The 23245-nt window shown below is 50.7% G+C and overlaps 1 protein-coding gene across 1 annotated transcript in view; it reads left to right on the top strand.

The window, feature by feature from the left end:
• The window catches only part of USP43 (ubiquitin specific peptidase 43), a gene marked incomplete at its 5' end in the record, with an annotated part of 191878 nt that overhangs the window by 17487 nt on the left and 151146 nt on the right, over window positions 1-23245 (top strand). The window contains one exon of the mRNA XM_019542826.1: window positions 2344-2484. Within this exon, the coding sequence (XP_019398371.1) occupies window positions 2344-2484 (141 nt within the window). The remainder of the gene's footprint in view (window positions 1-2343; window positions 2485-23245) is intronic.

Genomic DNA, 23245 nt, shown 5'->3' with positions numbered 1-23245 from the left:
TGTAACAGTGTCTAGAAAATGGCTCATTATTCAGCCTCGGTGTGTAGGAGAGGCTCCACCACTCGCAGGGAGGGACAGGTCTGGCTGTGCAACTTTCTTGGCCTGAGAAGGTCAGTGACTTGATGTTCTTGGGGACCAGGAGCTCTTAAATTAAAACTTCAAGTCTGACCAAAGAGCAAGATAGTTTCCCTTGTAGACGCTGGTTGGGGGCTTGAGAAATGCAGGTTCAGTTTCTTGCTCTGCTACTGACTTTGTATGACTGTGGGCAAATCACTTAATCTCAGGGTCCTGGCTGCAGAATGGCCAAAAAAAAGTAGTGCCTTATTAGTATCTGCTAGTGGATTGTATGGTATTTGGGGTAGGGGCTTCCTCCACATGCATGTGGCACCTAGAACAGTAGACATCTGATCTCCTCTGGGCATGGAGGTGATGTTGGTAGTGACAGAGCTTGTTTGCCCTGCATGGGCATCTGCACTGTACTAACTGAACTCCCAGAGTCCTGGTGCACTGGTCTTAGTGCAAAGTCTGTCCTGCATTTTCTGGGGATCATATCAAATCCCAGTCAGGAGCATGGAAGGGAACATGCTCTGCATGTTATAGATGTGCAGTGGCACCTGACACTTGAATGGTGGTGGGCTGGAATTATGCAGTCATAATGCAACTCCTCTCGTAACGGAGATAATTATTCCCTTAAAATATTCCCTGTATTGGCAAACAGCCTCAAAGAAGTGTCTGGCTTCCTCCATAAGCCAGAACACCTGCCGCCCTGTGGTACTGACAGTGAAACTCAAAGGCTTAATTTGCCTTGGAGCACTGAGTTATGTGCCAAGCATTCAGGCAACTTGAGATGCCACTATGAGATGAAGGTAAGCAATCAGGATGGGCAGAGGGGCTCTATTAATTAGAGGAATAATTTACCAGCCTGGAATTGCTTTCCCTGGATGGCCAACAGTTGACTAGCAGCTTTATTATTTGTTTGGGACCTCCACAGTGGGTGACATTTTGGGTAGTGAATCATTGAACAGGTGTCACCAGCATCAGGGATGATTGTCCCGTATTTTATTTCCCATTACGAAGAGTTGCTCTCCAAGGTGAAGACCCCAACAATTTGGTAAAGAGACAATAATGGGAGGGTCTGGGGCCTTGGGAAGGGGCTTCAGGGCACCTTGCCTCAAGACCACAAGTTCTAGTCTAGCCAGCAGTCAGATGGTATCTAGGGCCATGTGCTTGTGATATGAGCTTCATTCTTAGGTGCCCAGTTGTCCAGATCCCCAAACCCTCATCCCTCACCTGTCTCTGGAGTCAGTTACAGCCGCTGTCCTGAGCCAGTGTCATTAGGAACCTGGTGCTTTCTGGGAGTGGGGAAGGAATATCCATTTGATGGAAGTGGTAGGGAGAAATTTATGGATTTGGGTGGTGTTGGGTCAACTCTTTAGCCTTGAGGAAAAATAAGGCTTAACTTGAGAGCAGGGGTGGGCAAAATATGGGCCGAATTGAGCCTGCGGAGGAGCTTTGTCCAGCCTGCGGTGGGTCCTTCAGTCCCAAGCACTGTCTGGCCCGTGGCACATCTCGCTTCTCCCTGGGCCTGCAGGAGCACCAGCGCTGGCTCCGTGCCTGGATTCCATTTCTAAGCAGCCCACGAGGTGGCGGCTCCTGGCTGCCACTGCCGCCACCAGCTCCCAGTCCCATGGAGACTGGTGGGGACCTGTGCTCGCAGCCCCAGCCCCGGTCCTAGCCCAGCCTGCCCTGCACCTGCTCGAGACCTGACCCCCCCTGCCCTGCCCGTGTCCAGCAGCAACTACTGCCCAGCTGCCACTTGCCACTGGTGGTGTGGGGGCAGGGCTGCGTGTGTGGCTAACAGCTGGTCTGCTCTGGCCAGGACAAGTCTTGTGCAGGGTGGGCTACGGCTGTGCGCTCAGCTGCTGCTGAGCACTGGTGGAGGTAGCAGGGAGGACCTGCAGGACATGCGGGCTCTGGGCTGTTGGGAAGGGGGGTGGTGCTCGTAGTTTCCCAAAGCTCCCTATGTGGCCTTCAGGGCCAAATAATTGCTTGCCCCGCCTTATGGTTAGGCAGAGTCTAGGTCTCTTTCTAGCCATTCAGTGCCCCTCACAGATACAGCGGGATAAAGTGCCACCACTGGGTCACTAGCAACACACCCTGTGGTGCCCGGGACATTCCCAATCCTGCTTAACTTGCAGGATGTGCCAAGATCTGATTAAGGTGATGTGTTTGCATAGGAGATGGCCTTTGCCCATTGTCCCTTTTCCCCCACTGTGAGCTCACCCATTCCCTACTGGATAGTTGAAATTAAAGCCAATCCTCTGTCCGTGTCTTGCGTTGCAGAATATTGTCTCCAAATACGGCTCTCAGTTCCGTGGAAATTCACAACACGATGCTCTGGAGTTCCTGCTCTGGTTGCTGGACAGAATGCACGAGGACCTGGGCTCTTCATCACCCGGCCAGAAGGCCAGGATGGCAGCAAAGGTCAGTGTCCCCAGCCTTGGGGGTGACTGGAAAAGTGCCTCTTTCTTCCTCTCCTCAATGCAGTACAGGGGTAGACTAATGGCTACAGCAGGGGTGGGCAGTTATTTGGGCCTGTCGGCCGCATAAGCAATTCTGGGGAGCTGCTGTGGGCTGGTCAGAAATGCCCCCTGTCCTCCCCCTCCACCCCAGAGCCTGTGTGCCCTGCAGCTCCTCCCCACCACCGCCAACAGTGCACAGCACCAGCCCCGGTTGCCCTGTTTCTGGTCCAGACCACCTGCCCACGCTGAACAGTAGCCGAGGAGAAGCTGCTGTTCTCGGCTCGGGGAAAAGTGGCCTGTCCCCCCTCACTGCTGCCAAGCCCCTCTTGCTGCAGCTGCCTGGAGCCTGTGCCTGGGCTTCCCTGTGGCTCCTCCATTGCTGTCACTGCTGCCTCCGGGCTGCTCAGCTGTGGCAGTGCGGAGGACCTGCAAGGCAGCCTGGGTGTGTGCTCTGGGCAGCTGCACAAGAAGGGCCCAGCAGCGGCGAAGCAGAGGGGCTACTTTTCCCCCACATCAAGCAGCAGCTTCTGCCCAGCTGCTGCTGCTCAGCATGAGAGGGCAAGTCTGGAGCAGACATGGGGTGGGCTGGGGTTGGGGTGGTGCCCGCCGGCTCTGGCTGGTCCCGATCTGGTCTGTTCCACCGGGCCGAGTCTGGGGCAGGCCAGGGTTGGGGCTGTGTGCACAGGCCCCCACCGCTGCCACGGGGCAGGGGCCAGCAGTGGCAGCCGCCAGAAGGAGCTGTCACTGTCAGAGCTGCCTAGAAAGGCAGTCCAGCCGTGGAGCTGCCCCAGCCCCACTGGGTGCCTGGGGGCGGTGGGATGTGCCACGGACTAGGTGGTACCAAGGAACTCGCCACTGTCCAGGCAAAGTCGCTCTGCAGACTTAATCCAGCCCGCTGGCCATGTTTTGCCCACCCCTGGGCTAGAGTATGTGCCCCTGCTGTCCCCTACTGGATGAAATCAGAACTGCCCAGTTGTGAATCCTGGGCCCCACACCGCTGAGAGCAATTTCCCATTAGCTCAGCAGTGCTCAACCCCTTGCCTTTTAGACCAGATCTAGCCTCCAGTATGGGATTGTCCGGCCTGCAGGACTTCCCACAGGTCCAAAAATGTTGTAGTGCTGGAGCAGTGGCACTATTCCACTGCTGACAAATTGCTGGATCTGTGGGGAGTCCTGCAGGATGGATACCATTGACCTGCATGCTGGACAGGGCATGCAGGACAGCATGGAGTTGATCCCAGCATGCGGGATGGGCCAGGGATGGCACAGGACCTAATCTGGATGTTCAGGGCCAGGCAGAGAGCACAGGGCCTAATCCAGCCCGTGGTACAGCCCTGTGCCAATCATTTGGCCTGCAGGTCTGAAGGAGTGAGCCACCAATGCATTAGATCAAGTGGTAGTGGCCTTCTCTCTTAGGGCAGGAGAGCTGGGGAGCTGTGCCTGAAATTCCTGGCGTGCTGTCAGTGTAATGGAGAGACGGCAGTAAGTCCTGTGCGCATCAAAGTTGGTTGAGTACTTGGGTTATGTGGGCTAGACAAGGATCTAGGGCAGGACCATATGTTTGGTGCCACATCAGTGTTCTTCTCCCTTTCCTCACCTCACTTGTTCTCCTAGCCAGTCAGGGTCTGCAGTGTTTCCCCACAACTAGGACATGGTGTCACTTTGTGCAGTGACTCTTGGAAAGTTGGGGATGAAAGCTTGGCTGAAGTGGCTGTTAGCATTTTCTTCCTGGTGGAACATCTCATGCCATAGTCCATTCCTTATCCAGGCACAAGTTGTAATGGGATGACAGAGCAGTGCAGGGGGCTGTGCGTGGGACTGTGACATCCTCCAGGGAGGGGCTGCTGCCCGAAGCCATAGTGCTAGTGTCACTTAATACTGAGTGCAGTCCATGGGTAGAGGGTACTTCCTTGCTCCAGGGAGCTCCTCCTGGTGTGACCGAGGAAGGTGGGCTGCTGCCCTTCTGGCCTGGAAGTGTGAGAAGCCCTTGGTCCTTGTGGGGAATGATTGCAGAGAGTGCAGGTGCCAAGCATGAGTGTTGCTTAGTGCATGAATAGTTGTTATCCACCCTCCCTGGGATGGCTCCTCTTTGATGAGCTGATTCCCAAGCCTAGATTGTATGAACATATCCCATGAATACTGGTTCACATAAGTTCCTGCAGGATATCCTCTCCCTTCAAACATCCTTGCAAGCTTCTCTCTTGCTTACCCTTGTATATCGGCTATCCCTCAATATGATGATGTCTGCGCTGGGTGGGGTTGCTGTGCTCTGGGCTGCAGCTAGGGCTGTGCAGGTATGCAGGGATCATAGCTCCATCTTCACCCCCAAGCACATCTGCCCAGTTTCTGCACCTGCTAAGTACCTGCACTGTCCCTGGTCTTTGCCCCACTTTGGAGCTGGGCCCAGCCCTGGATGCTGTCAGCCCTGCTTTGCCCTCAAGGTGTGCAAGTCCCCTCCTTGCTCTGTGCATGCATCTGCATCGATGTGCCTGTGTGATTGCTAGCCCTGCAGTAATTAGAGTGCCAGGCAGCTCTCCACAGTGGCGGTTGCTTTGCTTATGGCAAAAACAGTAATTAAAAATCTCCTTTTGTGGAGAGTGTTCTTTTGGCTGTGTTTACACTTGCTCAGGGCTGGGACTTGCTGCACCTGAACTCCACTGAATACGCACTTGCTGGCCCTCTGCATTTTTAGGGGCCTCTAGCCCTGTCCCTGATCTCTGGGTACAGCCCCATGAGAGCAGAGCACTTATTCTGCCTTGTAGAAGCAGAGCTTACTCTGGTGCTTTATCCTGCTTTTGCATCTGATGCAAGTGTGTCAGACGGGCATGCATAAACCCCTTGGTGGCATCCTGCTTCAGCTTCTGCCCTTCTCAGTCTCCTTGTATCTTCATTCACTTGACTGCAGGAGCCAAACTGATCTTCCCAACCCAGCTTTAGCCGTGCTCAGCTTTCACGTGTGCTGCTGTCCACGGCTCCTCTGCCCTTGCTTCCCCTTTCGCCTGTACTGCTCTGCCTGGGACCTCCCTCTTGCTTCTGGTGTGTGGACTCTTCAGCTGGATCCCTTAAGTGCTCACCTGGAGCCATTACTCAGTTTTGCCCTACTGCCTCCTGGCACTGAACCTAGCAAGGAACATCCCCAAAGAAGGAAGGATTTGGGAAAGCAGCCTGGTTTCTTGGCTTTAATCTTGCTTAACCTTAAGCCTTCTTGGCTCTTCCTAGAGAGCTGTTTGATGCCCTCTCAGATGTGTGTGAGGCCTGTGGCATGAGGGCAGTAGCTCGTCCCCATTTTGTACAGCACTAAACATGCTGCTGGTAAGCAATGAATGTGAGGTAAGGAGGACAGTTGTGGAGTGCTAGACGTGTGGCATAGGGGATTATTTTTTGTCCCTAGAGTTGCCCCCTGAAGCATAAGAACTAGCTAATCTTCACAGTAGCTCTTAGCACAGATGGATGCATTACCTGGCTGAGAGGATAAACTCACCGGCTGGCTCTGCGGCTCCCCAAATGATGAACTTCTCCAAGAGGTAAGGGTAGCAGGATGGGACCCAAGGTAGGGGGGCCCTCTGTGCTAAGGGGGTTGCTTAGCAAGGCCTTTGTTCTCAACCAGGGGGATCTGGTGAGCCATCTGTACAGCCCTGCAGGGAGCCCAGCACTTCGGTGGAAGCTGTATAGAGTCATGCTCTCAAAGCTTCCAGTTTGAGTCCTGCTGTGTTGGCTAAGGGGGCAAGTGTCTCACTACCTGGTAGCCAGAACAGGATGATACTTAGCTCTTTCTCCCTTGTAGATCTCCATGTCCTTTACAAAAGAGATCATAATTGCTAACATCATTTTACAGATGGGAAAGCAGGCACTGAAGGTTAAGTGACTTGCCCAAGGTTGTCTGCCAGGTCAATAGTAGGAATAGTATCTGAGTTTTCTGGCTTCAAGTCTAGTGCTCTTCCTGCTTTGCCACGTTAACTTTGCTAGGTAGAAAAAACAGACTGGTAGGAAATGTCAGGCTGTGGTCTTTACTGCAGTAACTGCTTATCCAGACACACACCTATAACCCTTGTGAGGTATCTTCCCCATAAGCTGGGTCTGCTGGCTAGTTCCATGACATTGGCGGGAGAGGCTCTGGAGGGGAGTAACAGAGTGCAGTTATCCTGGGGAGCTGGGGTGGGAGGGCGGATATATGTCCCAGGCTGTGGGTCCCAGGCTTTGGTGCGAGTTGTATCCATGCTAAGGAGGTATGGACTGGGGGGACAGGGGTGGGGGTGCTGAACTGACCAGGGGACCTTGTTCTTCCTGCCAGTGATTAGGGTCAGAGATCATGCCTGAGTGGAGGTAGGGGGGGATGTTAATGTAGCAGGGGCAGACCTAGAGGGGTGTAGGTAGGTGGTCCTGGGCAGGGGTGGGAACCATGGGAAAGGATTGTATGCAAGATTGAGAAGGCTGGACCACAAAAGCGGGGGGGAGGGGGGGGCGTTTGTATGTGTGTGTGTATGTGTGCTCCGGGGATTGATTTGGCAAGAGGGGTGATTCCAAGTCAGGGCTGAACCCTGCTCTGCCAGCGTTGGCACTGGAGCAGGCATTTGCAGTGTGAAGCTTGTGCCTGGTGCTGAGTGACTCATTCCTGCTTCTGCTGGGAGCCAGAAGGGCTGTTTTCAACCCAAGGCCATGCTCTCCATCTGTTAAGGGAGGCCCTGCTGAGCTGCAGAACCGCCACGCGAGTGCTGAGCCCTCTGAGAAACTGCTTCTGCCGACACCCTGTCCTCTAACACTGCCTCCCTACGTACAGATCCCCTCTTGCAAACACTGCAAAAACTCACGTGCACTGCCTCGTGCATCTGTGCACCTGCACGAATCCCCTCCCTCAGCCCTCACGTCCACCCTTCTGTAGTTGCTCTGTTCCTGTGTGGGTGTCATTACAGCTCCTGGTACACCAGAGCCCTGGTCCCCCATAGTATTGTTCATGTAAATATTACTTCATAATAGAAATGCCCTTCTCCTCATGTCCTGCCAAGAGGTGTGCTCCTGTGTACACAATCTAGCAAACTCCTGCTCCTTGTTTCATGCTTGCTACAGGCTTTCCCTCGCATCTACTGGCAGACGTCATGCAGAGAATGGCACTTGACTGTCTAAGCCAGGGGTGTCAAAATTGCCTGGCCAGATGTGGCCCAAGACCAGTCCATAGGCTGGGTGAACAGTGTGAGGCTGGTCCCACAGGCCAGTTGGGCCCATCCCTCCCCTCTCCCCCTGTCCATATGCTGGATCCAGTGCCTGCAGCACTCACTTCACCTGGTCTGAGTTGTATACGGGGTGCAGTGCAGGTCCCAGACCAGCTGGCATAGCTGCATGCATCTTGTGCCCTGGACTAGCCAGGCCAGTGCTGGTGACATGTGCAATGTAGTCCTAGACTTGTTGGAGCGCAGGTGCCATGAGTGCTGGGTCTGACACACAGGGGGTGTCCCAGATTGGTCTCCTATAGGGGCTGGGTGAAGTGGCTCTGTGGGCTGCATCTCGGACACCCTGGTCTAAACAAATCACTGGTCTTCAGCTTCCAGTTGCCCTCTTCCTGCCACAGTTGCCCCCTTCACTGAATTCTGCCGTTCTTGGTTTGCTGTTTAACAACCATAACTTCAACTCCCCACAGCACCTCTGCTTCTGCCCTAAGTTTTTCAGAGGGACCCTTGGATCCTTTTGTGGTCCTGGGTCAGAATCAGTGGGATCTCCTTGTGGCCGTCAGCCTCAGGGAGTCATTAGGAATAGCTGCATCCCTGTGCAAGATCGTCAGACCTGGCTCTTTGCTATAGGGTTTCAGGACAAAAGGCTTTCCCCTGGAGAAATGCTACACCTGTTTATACCTTAAGACACCATGTCCCTGCTGAAGAGGCAAAATGTGCTGATGCTCAGCACAAGGGACCAAACCTCAGGACTTCTGTGCCTACCTCTGTGCTCGCTTGTGTGACACTGAGCGATCCGAGCCTCTTCTCTCCGCCTTGCTGTTTTCACTGGTGTTCCTGATCTGAGCCCTGAGCATGTCCTGCAAGGTGGACAAGATCAGGTCCATTAGTTTGGGAGGCCTCCCGGGGGAAGATTCTGCCTCCCTCTTGCCTTTTACTGTGTCTCCAGAGCCCCACATGAACACACCAGCCGTAGTTTTCAGAAACAGAGGAGACTGCTCAGTGTGGTGACATGAAAAGTGTATGGCGGGGGTGGCTTGGCTTTCCTTCTGCCCCCATTGCTGCCAGCCAGTCTGTTGACCTGGACTTTCAAGGAAGCAGGGGTTAGCACAGCCAGCATTTGCTGTTGGATGTTTGTGGAACTGGGGCTGCAGAGGGTTGCACGAGGCTCCTCTGGTTTCATCCTGGTGCTCTGTCTCACATGGGGGAGGAGGGTGGCCTCTGAAGGAATCCTGACCTCTTTCCAGTCCTTGTCTTGGCTGTGAATGGGGCTACGTCAGGCTGCGACCTGAAGAGGGAGACAATAGCAGAAGGCTGAGCTTTGAAAGTGGCGGCTTCCCCATTGTGTGCTGCTTCTAAAGGCTGGGACAGCAGCGTGGCTTGAATGCCATCTGAGCTGGTGCTGAAAGGGGTGGGAGGGATAAAACCATGAAAGGAGATGGCAGATAATGTTCCGCCTGAGATCTGCTGCACAAAGCAGTGTGGCCTGTGCATGTTTGCCTTCCCTGGTGCCCCACACTCCTAAAAGCAGCTTGGGGGTTGGGTTGTATTTGAGTCTTTCCTGTAACCCCCCTATCAGTCATCTCCTTGGGCATATTTTTGTTATAATGACCACTAAAAGTTAAGTAAAGAGCTAGGTGATGGGGATGGGGATGGGGATGTGGATGTGAAGGGCAGCTCGATGTCCTGCTGCTTAAGGGACTGCCATTAGGGCTTAGGAGACCTGCTCTGCCAGGCTTCCTATGAGATCCAAGGCAAGACTTTGTGCCTCATCTGTGAAATGGGGGTAATAATACTGTTCTCCCCTTGCAGGGGTGTTACGCTTTCAGCAGCTCAGCTGTGGTTTGCCGTATCTTCTTGCCAATCCAGGCACTGGCATTTGCGTAACTGTCAGTTAAGGCTACATTACTGCTCTGCAGTTCCTTTCTGGGCTTGCTGTTGTGCTGGGGAGCAAGAAAGATGGGGCTGAGTCCCCCTAAACACATTTCACCTGTGGGGAAACGCTCTGCTGTGGGGAAGGCTCTCTAGAGAAGCCAAGTGGAAGAGCACAGCCATATCCAAGTCACTCCTTGTCAGTGCAAATGCCTCTGCTACAAACGACAGGCTTTTGGCAACTGAATCAAGTTCCTTGACAGCTCATTACAGGCTAATGCTTTTGGATTGCATGTCCCAACCCTGGTGGGTTTATTGCCCATCACAATAAACTGGTTGCTCTCACACCCTCCTGTTTCCATTGCCAAGTTCCCCTGCTTCCCTTCACTGCCAGTTGCTGCAAGCGTCCTAGCTTTGCACTCCCTTAGGAACTTTTCTTGGTCCCTAAAGTGGGGTATGCCCCACCATTTGAGAAGTGCTGCTGTAGGACATTAAAGTCCATAATGCTCTTCCATCTCCCCTTTGTGTTTGCCTCTTCTAGTGAGTCTCTGTGCCTCTAGTGAGTCCCCAGTGCCCAGTAAGAGCCCAAAGAGTACCCATTAGAACCAGAGACAAAGCATGTTGCCTTCTGTGAGTCTGCTCTGGGAAATTTGCTTTTTTATCTCTTGTAGGTGATTGTCCATTCCCCATGAGGAGGGGTTGCCCTGTAACAGTGTGTTGTTCCTTGTCTGCATGAATCTTTCTGAAGTCAGTGTTCTCCCCTCTGCTCCCCAGGGCCACTGAGGTTCATTTTAAGCTGTCTCCTCACCACGTGCACTGGCCCTTGCATCCCGGGTGCCAAAGAGCAGCTGCCACATGCTGTCAGCAGCCACTCAGCCAAGCAAGACAGCTCCAGACTTTAACCGGTTCCTCTGCCCCCTGCTTCCTGCACTCGCCCACTCTTTGGAGCCTTCATCAGGAGGCAGCGTTATGGTTCAGTGCCATTTTCAGCTTTCCCCAAGGGCTTTACCCTCCGTAACCCTCCAGATCAAGGGGTGGGGAGCACAGGAGAGCACTGTGCGCTTTCACTGCAGTGAGTTTTTGACCTCACAATAGCTTTACAGCTGTGCCACTTTTTCACATGAGGGGTCAGGTCTGAATTCAGGCCCATGTTAAATTTGAATGAGTGTTACCATATTAGTCCCTAAACTGCTGCTTACCAATGCATATGCATCGGTGATTTAGCTAGTCTATAAGGTGCAAATCTACCCTGTCTTTTACCTGACTTCAGACTAACTACCTCTCTAAATACCCATGGCTAACTTAATGGCTAACTACCTTTCTTAATCCCCATGGACATTGTCTGCATGCACACAAATACTGCATGGTTGACTTGAGTTAGCATTGTTGGGCTATCAGGGGGTTCTGCAGGTCAGTCTCAGATGTGTTAGCATTGCTGTCTGGGTGCTTGCAACTAGAACAGCACAGGTGCTTGCAGCCAGCAGGAGGTCAGATATGGGAGAAGCATGGTTTAGCAGTCTGCATGCTAGTCCGGGCTGTGGGAGATGTACGTTCAGTACCTGCTGTGCCCTGAACATCCTGTATGACCCTGACCATGTCACTTAGTTTCTCTTTGTGACGCTTCCCAGTTTGTAAAAGGGGGATAATAACAAATCCCTACCTTGGGGTTACATTAATGATTGTTAAGTATTCAGGTACTATACTGAGGGGTCCATGTACACACCTGAGGAAGGCCAGGAGTGAAGTGCATCGTTACAGCTGTGCAGGAGCCCTGGCAGGAGGATCTGCAGGTCAGCAGTGGCTTAGCAGCAGTATTTTAGAGGACTTGTCCACTCATGCATAGCTGTAGCTCTTCACATTTGCTCCAGACTCTCCTACCAAGGAGTGGGGGTTCTTCCCCCCCTCCTCAACTTGAATGGCCTTTTTATTTCATTTCCCTGCAGTCTGAAGTAAGAATGAAATATATGGGGAAGTTAAACACCCAAAACATTGGGTAAAATCGAGCGTATGTGGCTCTCTCAAGTGTGTCTTAACCTTTGCAGCAGCGGGACATTGGCCATCTTGGTTTCCTGCTTTACCTGTGTCAGGTTAGGGTATTTAGGTCTTGTGGATGTGTTGGGGTTGACTGTAGTTTTGCCAGGAGATTAGACAATAGATTTTTATAGGATAGTTTGGATAGGGATGATCCTGGCTCAGGTAGGGGCTGGACTAGATGACCTCTGGAGCTCCCTTCCAGCCCGACTTCTCTGTGATTCTAACATGCACTTGAGCCGTGCTTCCAGAGCCCGAGCCAGTCCCAGGTTTCTCGTGTCAAGTCCTGTTGCACAAAACTTCAGAACGTTGAAGGCAACAACTTTCCTGAGAGCTGGTGCTGTGGGGATGAGGACTCTGTAGATTCCTGGGGGCCAACCGTTTTGGCAGGCAGGCCACAAAGTAGCCTTGCAACTCTCCTTGAGTGCTGCTCTGATCCTCTTTCCTGCTGCTCTGCTTTCTGCTCCCTGCCCAATCTGTCACTGTGCTGTCTGTCCCCTTCCTAGTGTGCCATGTGCCACACACAGGCTGCCTGTGCCACTTTTGGTACACATGCTGTGGTTGGGTCACATCTGCTGTAGACTGTAGAGGACCTGAGGTGGTCTCAGGAAAGGTGAACATGCCCCAAGCACCCTACATGGCATAGTGCCTGACATGCTACAAGGAAATGGGTAGCAACAAGCCTGTGTATCCATTGCCGTGCTCTCACCATTGGCCCTGATGGGCCTGCCTGCCATCTGCCAAACAGCCAGCGAGATGTGCTGTGAATGGAGAAGAGAGGGCTGCTGGGGGTCGTTGGCCTCCTTTGTGCTGCCAGCAGCATCCAGCATGGGCAGTGCATCCCAAATGTGCTCAGCGAAATGATTGTTGCTCCAGCATGGAGAGCTTTTCCCAAGCTGTAAAATCGTTTGGAACTTTATATCGATAAACTGTCGCTGTGGGATGGGGGACACTCCTGGAAAGCAGCAGCTCAGCAGAGGATTTAGAGGTCATAATGGACAATCAACTGATGAAGAACTCCCAGGGCGACACTGGGGAAAAACAGCTACTGAAATTCATGGACGTGGATGGGGGAGCAGTGCATGGGAGCAGGGAAGTGAAGTTACCTTGGTATGTCGTACCAGTAAGATGAACACTGGGGTATTATATAGTGTTCTTGAATCTAAAAATGATATTAAAAATTGGGGCAGGTGCAGTAAATGGTTCAAGGGCTGGAGAAAATGCAGCTGATAACTTCATGGGTCCCAGCTGGGCCATTTCCATGCAGCTTTATCGGGCCCTGGCCAGACTGTTTCTGTGTGGCTAGATTTGGCCTTGGCTCTATCTGGTGATGCAAGAATAGGACTTCATCCCTCTGTGCACAGCCAGTCGTGTAGAGCTTAGATATTTTGCGGTGGGGGAATGGTGGAAGTGTTAATTGTTACCACTCCCCTCCACCAAATTTTCAGACCCAGGAGCGTGGATTACGTGGCTCTGTGAACCAGATCTGACCCACAGGCTGGGCAGAATCACAGACTTAGCTCAGACTTTTTAGTTTATCAGACAGAAAATCAGAGGTGACTTGAGTTTAGCTTAATGAGCACCTTCTTCAGAAGCAAGCACTAGGATGAAAGAGTTCTTTAGTGAGGGAAGGCAACACAAATCAACAGCTGGAAGCTGAAGCCAGAAAAAAATAAAATTTAGAAAGTGGGCACAAAGTTTTAAAAATTGAGTGTTATTTAATCACAGGAACTAACTACCAGGGAAAATGGTGTCTATAGATTCAGGCTGGCTGCCTTTCCAGAAAATGCAAGTTAAATGGGTGAAATTTAATGGCCTGTGATGATCCTTTCGTCCTTCTGGCCTTCAGCAGATATGGCTGGAATCCTGTGAGAGGAGCAGTTTTCAGGAAGTGATCAACATTCATAACGTGAAGAGTTTTTATTGCTCTATATAAGATTTTTTCCACTTTGGGTTCAAAAACTGGTGTGAACACTCAAGATCTTGGCATTTTCTAATCCAGGGCTGTCCAGCTCCAGTGCAGCTGGGACCACATGTGGCACCCATGCTGCCCACTGTGTGGTCCACATGTGTGGGGCAGTCCCCCTGTCCTGAGATTCCTTCCCACTAAGCAACTGGAGAGGTGGCTGTCAGGGCCCTGGTCTAATCCAAAACCTGGTTATCTCCAGAACCCCGAATGCCGGCCTAAATGTACTGATGATCTGAATCCAGCTCAGTCTCCGGATGAAGTCAGGACACTTTCCAGCTTGCTGTGTTTCATTGAAGCCACCTGCTCTGATGTATACATGCTTACTCCCCAATTTACTACTTGCAGTGTAAAAATGCTGCCATGGGTAACACATCTTTATTTTTAAAATATCCCTAGCTACTGCCCCATTGCTTCTGCCACAGTTGAACTTGCCCATTTTCCTTATCTAGGAGCTCTTCAGTCATATGATTCCTTTCTTGTCTCTAGCGGTGCTGTCCACCTCGGGCCCAGGTGTCAGATGAGGTATCAATCCCACCATGTCTTGCTGTCACTCAGGCCATGACACGCATGCTCTCACTGGCTCACTGCTGATGGCAAGACACCTGAGTTGTTATTATTGCATCTTAGTACTTAGTCCGGGCAAAGAAACATGCCCTTTAGTGTTCAGACAGCTCTAGCACATTTCCTCTGCAAGACAGCAGCTTTCCCTATGTACACAGAGACTATATGAGGCAGAGGTACCTGCTGCAGGTGGCACAGGAGCACCAAACCTGCAGCTGAGCCAGCATGCATATATCTGTCTGGGTGAGTCTTTCTCCCTTTTTCTAAGCATTTTTCTGCCCATAACTGTCTTCCAAACTTTGCAGGATAAAGTGCCTGCAAAGGCAACTTAGATCAGTATTGGTGAGCTGCCACCACTGCAGATTTTATCCAAACAGGAGCCATTACAAAGCACATCTTGTAAGTAGCCACATTTTCTTTCTGACGTAAGGAGCTTTCTCTTTACTCTGTCACCGAAAAACCAAGAAACTCTTTCTCTGCATCTTGGCTTTCAGTGAGATTATTTTGAGTTGATCTGTACCAGAGCAGGGTGTGGCTCCTACCTGGACAGAGCCCCCTCTTCTTGTGTACTGTCCAGAAACTCTCTTTTGCGATGCTCCAGATCCACTTATCCCAGTAGCTCTGGAGCTGCTTGGGAATGAAAGAGGTTGCCACTTTTATGAGTAGGAAGAACCAGCTCTTTTGACCATGTCTCAGGGGAGGGCTAGATTTTAGCCTTTGATTTCTCATGCAGGCGCTTTTCCTCCTATTAGAGAGAGAGATGAATCTCACTCAGGAACATAAGAGCTGTTCAGACAAGTGGGTTCATTTAATCCATCATTCTTTCTCCAATAGCAGCCAGCACCAGATGCTCCTCATGAAGGGAACAAGAACCCCAGCCCAAGGCTGTGATGGCATAACCTGCTCACTGGCACAATTTCCTCCTTGTCTCAATTGTCAGGCTGAAGCCCTGAAGCAGGAGGGTTTAGATCTCTTCCAAATGTCTCAATTATTTTGAGTGCTGTGGATATTCTTGTTAACAAGATCAATGAGTTCCTTTTTAAGCCGTGCCTGAGCGCTATCTTGTGGCAGGGAGTTCAGCCAGCTAATTGTCAGTTGTGCGCAAGAGTATTTGAGCCCCTTTTAAATCCATCACCTTTTAAATTCAGTTCCACTGGCTTGTTCTGTCCTGATGCACAGCGATGGTATCCTGTCTAGGCCAGCAGCTATTCTGAGCCCCGGCAGCTGAACCACTCTGATTTTCTGGTTTGCTGTAGGTCTGGTAGCTTCTGAACATTTTAAATATAATTTTCCAATAAATTCAGCTGGTTTTTAGTCCTCCTATAGTTTCCTGTATCAGTTCACTTACAGTGCCATTGAAAGTGCTCTACCCCAGTATTGCTGCTCCGAACTGCTAAATCATGCTGCCTTTATTGGATTTAAACTCCTTCTAGCCAGGCTGGTAAGAGCAACGTTGTTGTCTTCTTTGCTTGGAGTAGATTTTTTCCTTTGGTGCGATCTCTGTATTATAGGCACTTCAGTGGCCCCATCCCATTTGCATTTGAGCACCTTGTAGTCTGCTGCATTAATCCTCACAGTGGTGCTAGTATTTCCATTTTACAGATGAGGAGCTATGGCCGAAAGAGGAAAGTGATTTGCCCAAAGTCACATGAAGTCTGTAGCTTTGGGGGGACTTGAACTCCGGGTTTCTAGAGCTCAGGCACACGCCCTAAGCACTTGACCATTATTCCTTTTTACCTGTTGCGTTCTGAGCATTGCCCCTCCTACGAATGTTAGCAGGAGGCGGCTGAACACTGTCTGTGTTAGGAAGCAGCTGTGCCATTTTATTTTTCTTGTACTTTTTATTCAGTGCTGCTTGAACCATTTTATTTGCCTTTCTTTTCATGTTTTGAGTTCTCCTTAGTTTTACTGATGTTCTACTTGGCGATTCTTTGACAGCCTGTTAAGAGTACTGTTTTACTTTAAGTGTTAGATTTATGGCATCTGGTATATGGTGATGATTTTTTATTCCGGAAACACTGGCTGTATTTCCTATCCATTGGATTTTCAGGGTTCTGTCATTTTTCTTTCCTTCCCCAGGGTCCCTATAAATCTGGTAGGACATTTATGGAGATTTGGAGTGGTGTCATTGTTCGCTCCCACTTCTTTTGATTTATTCACATGTGGAAGAGTTTGCTTGTAGCCTGACAGGTGAGACTGAGATCTTATTCTTAGTTCCTCAGTATTTCTGCTGCCCTTGTCTGTTATGGGACATAGGATGCAGCTCCTGCTGTACTTGTGGGTGTTTCTGACTTGGGAGTTACTTCTTAGTCTGTCATTCAGGAACCTGCCGATTCAGACTGCTACACAGGGTCCTGCGGATCTTTCCATTTGGTTTAGCAATGTTATCATAACCACTGCTCTGTGTTAATGGAGTGTGGCAGAAGAGTGCCCATTGTCCAGACTGGTCCAGCTCTGGGAATGTAGCCTCATTCCTTTCCTATAGCTTTTCTCTATAAAGGCAAAACACCATTGCTACCGATTCAAGCAAACACTTGAAGCTCAAGCAGAATGCTGTTTTCAGCGGGACCATTTTATGCTTTTAAGGTCAAGCCAGTGCACCAGCACTTTTCTGAATGGAGGTAGTTGTGAGGTTCTGTTTACTGAATCTTTTGATCTCTGGAGCAAAGTTGTTGACTTCACCAGTTAAAACTTTCCCTCTACGTGCCAGCTTAGCCTGTGACCTGTGAGTCAAACTAGGTACAGTGTATAAAAAGTAAGTAGTATCCTTTAAAATAGCATGCAGGCTCTTTGGTGGTGCTGTGGTTGCAGTGCCTGGATGGGGGCAGGTTGCATGTTGGGTATGGTTAATAAACATAGTTGGTCAGAGCCCAATGTGTCGTGATGAGCATAAAACCCAATAGGAGACACTTTCCTCTCCCTGCTTCGTTAATCATAATAAATCTAAGCAGGTTGCCCAGGTGTCACTGAGCGCTTCGGTGCAACCAATCGAAGAGAAAGCGCAATGTCCAGAGCAGCCCCGCTCTCGCTGGAACAGATTTTCTCAAGTGTTCAGCACCCACTGTTTTTCAGCATGACCCACTTTTTACTACCTTTAGACCTTTTCTCTTAGGTGTCTCTCTCTTGCTTCCATGGGTGTAGTTAATTATTCTGTTGGTGACACTTGTGTCAGATGCTACTAGCATTTTAACTATTGTCTCATCTAATCCTGTTCAGAGCAAGTTGAGACGATTCATTAGCTAAGATGCCAACAGGGTTGCTAACTCTTGCCATTTTGTCAGAAATCTCTCCGAAATTTTGGTGTTTCTTTCCAAGTCTCAGCTGCTGGGGTGTTTCTTTTTTCATTACAAGAACCCCTAAATTCCCAGCCAAAATGATTGTGGAGAAAAAGCTAATGAAGGCATGTCAAACTTGCTTGACCATGCGGGCCAAATAAGTGGTGTGGGGCTGGTCCATGGCCTGGATCAGCATACCTGACCTGGCAGCCACTCCAGCCAGTCAGAGACTCCGCGTTGTGTGCAGTGCAGACCCTGGAGTGGCAGCATACAGCGCAGTCTGGCTTGAGCGGTAGCCGTGCTTCATGCAGTGGCTGCCCGGCAGCTCCAGGACTGCATCGCTCATGGTGCTTGTTCCAGCTGCTCTGGGACCGGTGCTGCACACGGGGCCGATAAACACTGTGTGCAGTGCGAGTCCCGGACTGGCTGAAGCAGGTGCTGGTTGTGGTAGAGTCCAGCCAGGGTGACCACCGCATGCAGTGCAGCAGCTAGCTGCTCCAGTCAGACTGTGCTGCACGTAGTACCTCTTCTGGCCGCTTTGGGATCCCATGTGCTGGAGGGGGAAGGGGAAGGAGGGAGTCCAATCTGGCCTTCAGACTGACCCTTTGCCACAGGCATACTCCATACTCCATGCAAGTCTGATCAGACCCTGGGGCAGCACTTGGGCCCAGATGGCAGGTTGCACAGGCTGTATGTTTGATACGGCTGCTTTCATTTCCCCAAACCAGAAGGGGAGTGAAAAGAGCCCAAATTGTAGTATTAAAAAAACCAAACAACAGGATTTTTGAGTCAATGTTAAGATATTTTTGTGACCTGATTAGAAGTTTGTGAACAAGAGAGGCTGCCATTGTGGTGCCAGTGCTCTGTGTGCCTGGTACTCCTGCCACAGTTGCTCACCCCAGCAAAGCTGCACCCTGGTAGCAATGGTGAGTAATGTTGAGGACGAAACACTAGGAGGCCTTATCTTGCTTATGTACCAGACTCCAATTCCCCTGTCGACTGCCTCTAAAGGACCAACTTTAGGTTGGTCACTGAAATGGTCAAAAAACTGACTGGTATACCCATGGAGACACTTTTGTACCCTCGGGTCTTAGAGGTAAGGAGCCCTTTAAGGATGGGAATATTTTTTCAAGTAGTTAAAAGGCCCCTTTTGGATTGGGATGACTGACATCCATGCTTGATCCAACCAGGGGAAAGTCACTGGGGACCAACCCAGACTGGGGCTGGAAACAGCTAAGCCTGCAGGCATGCCATTCCCATTTGGTAGTGGGAGGAGTAAATCTGAGCCCTCTGCTTTGTACCTCTGGAAAATTCATCTCAGCAGGCCTTCTTGTTTCACCATGTCAGGAACAAATGGCCCCTTGTAACTCCCTGGGCAGTAAGCTGGCAGCCTGGAGAATATCTTTGCCTGAGCATGTTTTGTGTGTAATACAATCACATCTTGGGCCATTACATTTTGAACAAGATCCTCTATCTCTGCTTTTGTTCTCTCCAGAGATATGAGACACAGGGAGTCCCCGCTACTCATGCTCAACACTCCCCCTGTCCAGCAGGAGATAAAGCTGTAGAATACAATTACCTGGCTTCAGATTTCCAGCTCTGATTAGGTGATAGAGGTGGGTGGGAAATAGATTTCCTGTCTTGCAAACCTTTTTGAGATTTCAAGATTCCAGACATTTTTCCTGATGAAACCAAGACTTTTTGATATCTTTCCTAGAACAATTGATGTGGGAAACACCCAGTGGCACAGCCAGTACTCTGAGCTCCACTCTGAGAGAGGAAATTCAGCCAGATGAGGGGGAAAATGTAGCTTTGTGGGCCACTCACTTGAGCAGGGCAGTGATACTTAACCTTCCAGCCAGGTCCTGTGGGCAGGATTGGTCCATGGGCAGGATCCATTGTGCTTGGTGTCAATCCATGGGAGCAACTGTGTGCACTGGCCTGGCCCCATGCATTGAATCTGATGCACAAGGCTGTGTCATCCAGCCTGCAAGGCTCTGTCTGAGTCCAGAAATTCAGCAATGGGGGAGCAGCGGCAGCATTAATGGCTGTAGCTTAATCTTTGGGAAGACCTGTGGGCTAGATGACATGGCCCCATGGGCCAGATTTTACCCACAGGCTGGAGGTTGAACATCACTGAGGGGAGAAATAGGAGAAGGCCACATGTTTAATTCCTGTCGTGCTGGGTGCCTTCAACTTTCTGAAGCCACCCTCAGCAAGGAAGGTGGGAGTGCTGCTTATTTTGCCAAGAGGAAAATAAGTCTTCATTGCATGCATGCAGAGTCCTACCTGCCCATTAAACCATAAGGAGTTGGAGCTGGGCAGCATCTCTGACTCGGGCTGTGTTGGACACAGGGCCAGGTTCTCATGATTCTCCATGAATCAGGAGTGACTCCATCAGAAATGCTGTGTTCACTCTGGTGGCACTGATAGTGGGACTGGCACTTAGCGCTTATCCTTGTAAGCAGACATTTCCCATCTAGGAATGCTCTGTCAGAGTGTCGGGGGCACACATCTGTCTCCGCATTTGCAAGGCTGTTGGAGAAATGTATAAGGGTAACAAGTACACTGAGCAGGTAGAAGGAAGGCTGGTCTGGAGGTGAAAGCCCAGAATGGGTGTAGGAGAGCTGAGCTCTGTGCCCAGCTCTCTCATCATGACCTTGGACCTCTGGATTAAACAAGAGCACAAATCTGGCCCAACAAGGATGTCTGTATCCTAAACCTACTTGCATCTTTCAGCTGTTGTGAGCTCTGTGGCTAGCAGGGGCTATAGGAGAGCACGATCTTGTTAGGCTAATGTGTTAGGGCAGATGTATGCCCTCTTATCTCCTGCCTCTCTTCTTAAGTTTCTAGTACAGACCCCTGTGGCTTCCCAGGCATCAGTTCCACTGCTTCAAGGCTCTTTCCCTGCAGCGCCTCTGCCTTTCCAGTTCCTCAGCAAGAATGGACTTTCTGTATCTTAGGCAGCATCTTGGGACTCTGCCTATATGCCTCAGTGCTTTTGTGCCCCCCCCCTTGCCTTGAATATTTCCATCTGTCGAGTTCTGGAAGCCTGGCTCACAGTTAGCATCAAGGCCCCTTGCCGTGTGATCCCAGTGACAGCCACCTGCAGAGCCGCGGGCAGCCCTTTTGCATTCATCAGCTTGAAGGGGTTGTTATGCTGCTCCTGCTGGCCAGCAGGTTCTCCTGTGTCCTTTGGTATCCCTGAGCTTTGTAGCAATGCATGGGCAGTCCCTTCTGCATCAGTTCTGCTTCTGTCGGCACCTGCTTTCTTTCAGTGACACTTGGGTTCTTCATCACTTTGCTGGGGGGACTTTGTGTCCATGTCTAGGATAATCTGTCTTGAACCACTGCTGTGCCAATGTGCTAGATACTTACTACATGCATGGTGCTCACTTTTTGGGCTTTTGTAATTTGATCGTCTCTCTTGTGTATTTTAAAACAATGTAGGTGCCATTTATTGAGATGCCCTAGGCTTGGTTAGAATCTGATGTTATTCTGTTATAATCTGCAGTCAGAGTCTCTGGGGTGGTTTTTAAGAGATTCCTCTCTGGTTTGCAAATTTACACTTGCCGCTGCTCCTTTTTGCTGCATACTGAGCATTTGCAGAGTAGTCATGTCCCCAAGGTGTGCTCCCTTTGCATTAGATGGGGGTGAAGTGCCTTTTGGGAAGTGGCTATTCACACGGAAGAAATGCAGATGTAGGAGACTTCAAGAAAGCCAAATCTACAATGGCACTCTGCCTGCCGGCATATGTCCTCTAACATCATTCTCCAAAGGGGCTGCATGAAGGATCTTAAATTTTTTTTCTGATACTGAATTTTGGAAGCTTGTCATCACCAGATGTTCAGAAGCCATTTGCCATCATGAAAGACATGCCGCAGAGATATAGCTTGGATCCAGAGAGAGTGGCCCAGGCCCTCTCCAGGTATCTTTCACTTTTCCCTTCTCTGTACACATCTACCTTTCTCCTTGTCCCTCTGAAATACTTACACATGCAGGTACATGTAATAGTCAGTATTTTGATGGACACATTGGGGAGTGAATTGGCAACTTCCAGAGTTAGAAGCATAAGCTGCTACAGCCTGAACAAAAGGCCCTGACCTAGGACTCTAGCCATTTTGTCAGGATATGCTAGTGTCTCAATGCACCAGCTGCTGCTGTATTGCTGTCTATGTACATCTAATGCCAAGACCCTGGTGCACCAAAACACTGCCAACACCACAGTGGTTCTTGACCTTTTTGGATGCAAGGCACCCCTATGGAATTTTAATGACTTGAGTGGTACCCCATTTTAAAACCTAGTGCTTGTTTCCTTGCAAGGGCCGGGTAATGACTGAACCTGAGCGTGCACCCAGGTGCAGAATCACTGACTTATAATTGTTGTAGTGGTGGGTCCCAGCAGCAAGGGCTCTAACTGTTCCCTCCCTGCCCAGGCCTTCAGCCATACTGTGCACCTCAGTTTGCCAACACAGCTTCTCGGGCATCATCCCTGGTGTCTGGTGCGAGCTCTGCCTGAGACAGAGATGACCCCCAGGCAGCTTCATTGATGAACTCCTAGGCTTGGAGCATACCTGTGGCTGTAGGTGGGGTGTGCTTGAGCCAAGTGAGGCAGCCAGACAAAGCAACTCCATTCAGAACTTGTTGGCAGCACCATGCCTTCCAGGTTGGGTGAGCGTGGCTCTCCCTCCCTGCTCCCAGGGGCTGGAGTGAGGAACTGGGGCCATGAGTCTGGGTCTCCTTCCGTTCCTTGCTGCTAGTCATGCGCAGGTCTGCCTCCTCACTAGCCAGGCTGCTCCAGGTAGGGCTTCTCAGGCTTTCCATTAATGGATTCCACATGAAGATAGCGTACGCTGTGACCCCCACCTTCTCTTTTGCTAGTCAGTGTGCAGACCCTGCCTGCCCCTGTTATCTGCCATGCAGACCCCAGCCCCCTTGTTTTCCTTTTGGCCATCACGTCTCCCGTCCCTTGATCGTTACTGGGATTCTAGCTCTTGTCTCACTGACTCACGCGGACGCTGCCCCTCTGCTGGTTCGTGACTGCTGTAGCAGCTGCTCATATAGCAAGTGCATGTGCTTTTTTTAGCTGCAGTTAGCACTGAATTTTGTCCTGTGTACAACATGAATCCTCTACTCCTGCTTCCCATCTCTCTTCTCAGCTGGAAGCAAAGGGAAGCCAGCTCTCTGCAGAGCAGCTCTGTGAACCACAACATGAGACCCAAGCACTGAGTAGAAAGGGAGCTCCCCCCTCTGTCCTTGGCCACTTGTTAAGGCTCCCAGCTTGATGGTGATGATGTGGTGGGGATCTTCCAGGAGCTGGAGTGAATCACCAGATTTTTTCATGCAGGGGTCATTATATTGCCTTCAGATAGGTTTGACTTCCGTGCTGATTCAGACCAGTAGGTGGATGCTACAAATCTCTTTGCTTCCCATCTCTTTGTTCCCCTTTGGGTTGAACTCTAAACTAAAATAACTGCCGAGGCCCTGTTTGGGAGGGGGCAGAGATGCATCTCCCAGCTCCTAGTAATCCTGCTGTGCACCTGCTCAGTAGCCAGAAGCACTGGGGCTGTTGGATTCAGTGAGCACCCTCCTGCCTAGGCCTGTGGGGGTAGGCAGAGAGGGAGGGGATGCTTACATGCAACACTGCAGCTTGAGAGACCACATCACACAAGGCCACTAGCACTGACCTTCCCCACTGAGTGCACCAGCTCTTTTGTCTTAACAGGGAGAGGCTTTGTGCACCCAGGGCCTGAGTCAGTGACATCTGGGAAGGACAACTGGCAGTGGATATTGGGGTGCAGTTCTGGGCTAGGTGGCTCACTAGGACTTTTCCACCTGCTGTGTCTATAATTT

This window comes from Crocodylus porosus, unplaced genomic scaffold (assembly GCF_001723895.1).
Source record: "Crocodylus porosus isolate Cpor-Errol unplaced genomic scaffold, CroPor_comp1, whole genome shotgun sequence".
NCBI classification, from domain to species: domain Eukaryota; kingdom Metazoa; phylum Chordata; order Crocodylia; family Crocodylidae; genus Crocodylus; species Crocodylus porosus.
The sequence above is the reverse complement of the archived record's forward strand: the minus strand, read 5'-3'. Positions and strand labels throughout refer to the sequence as shown.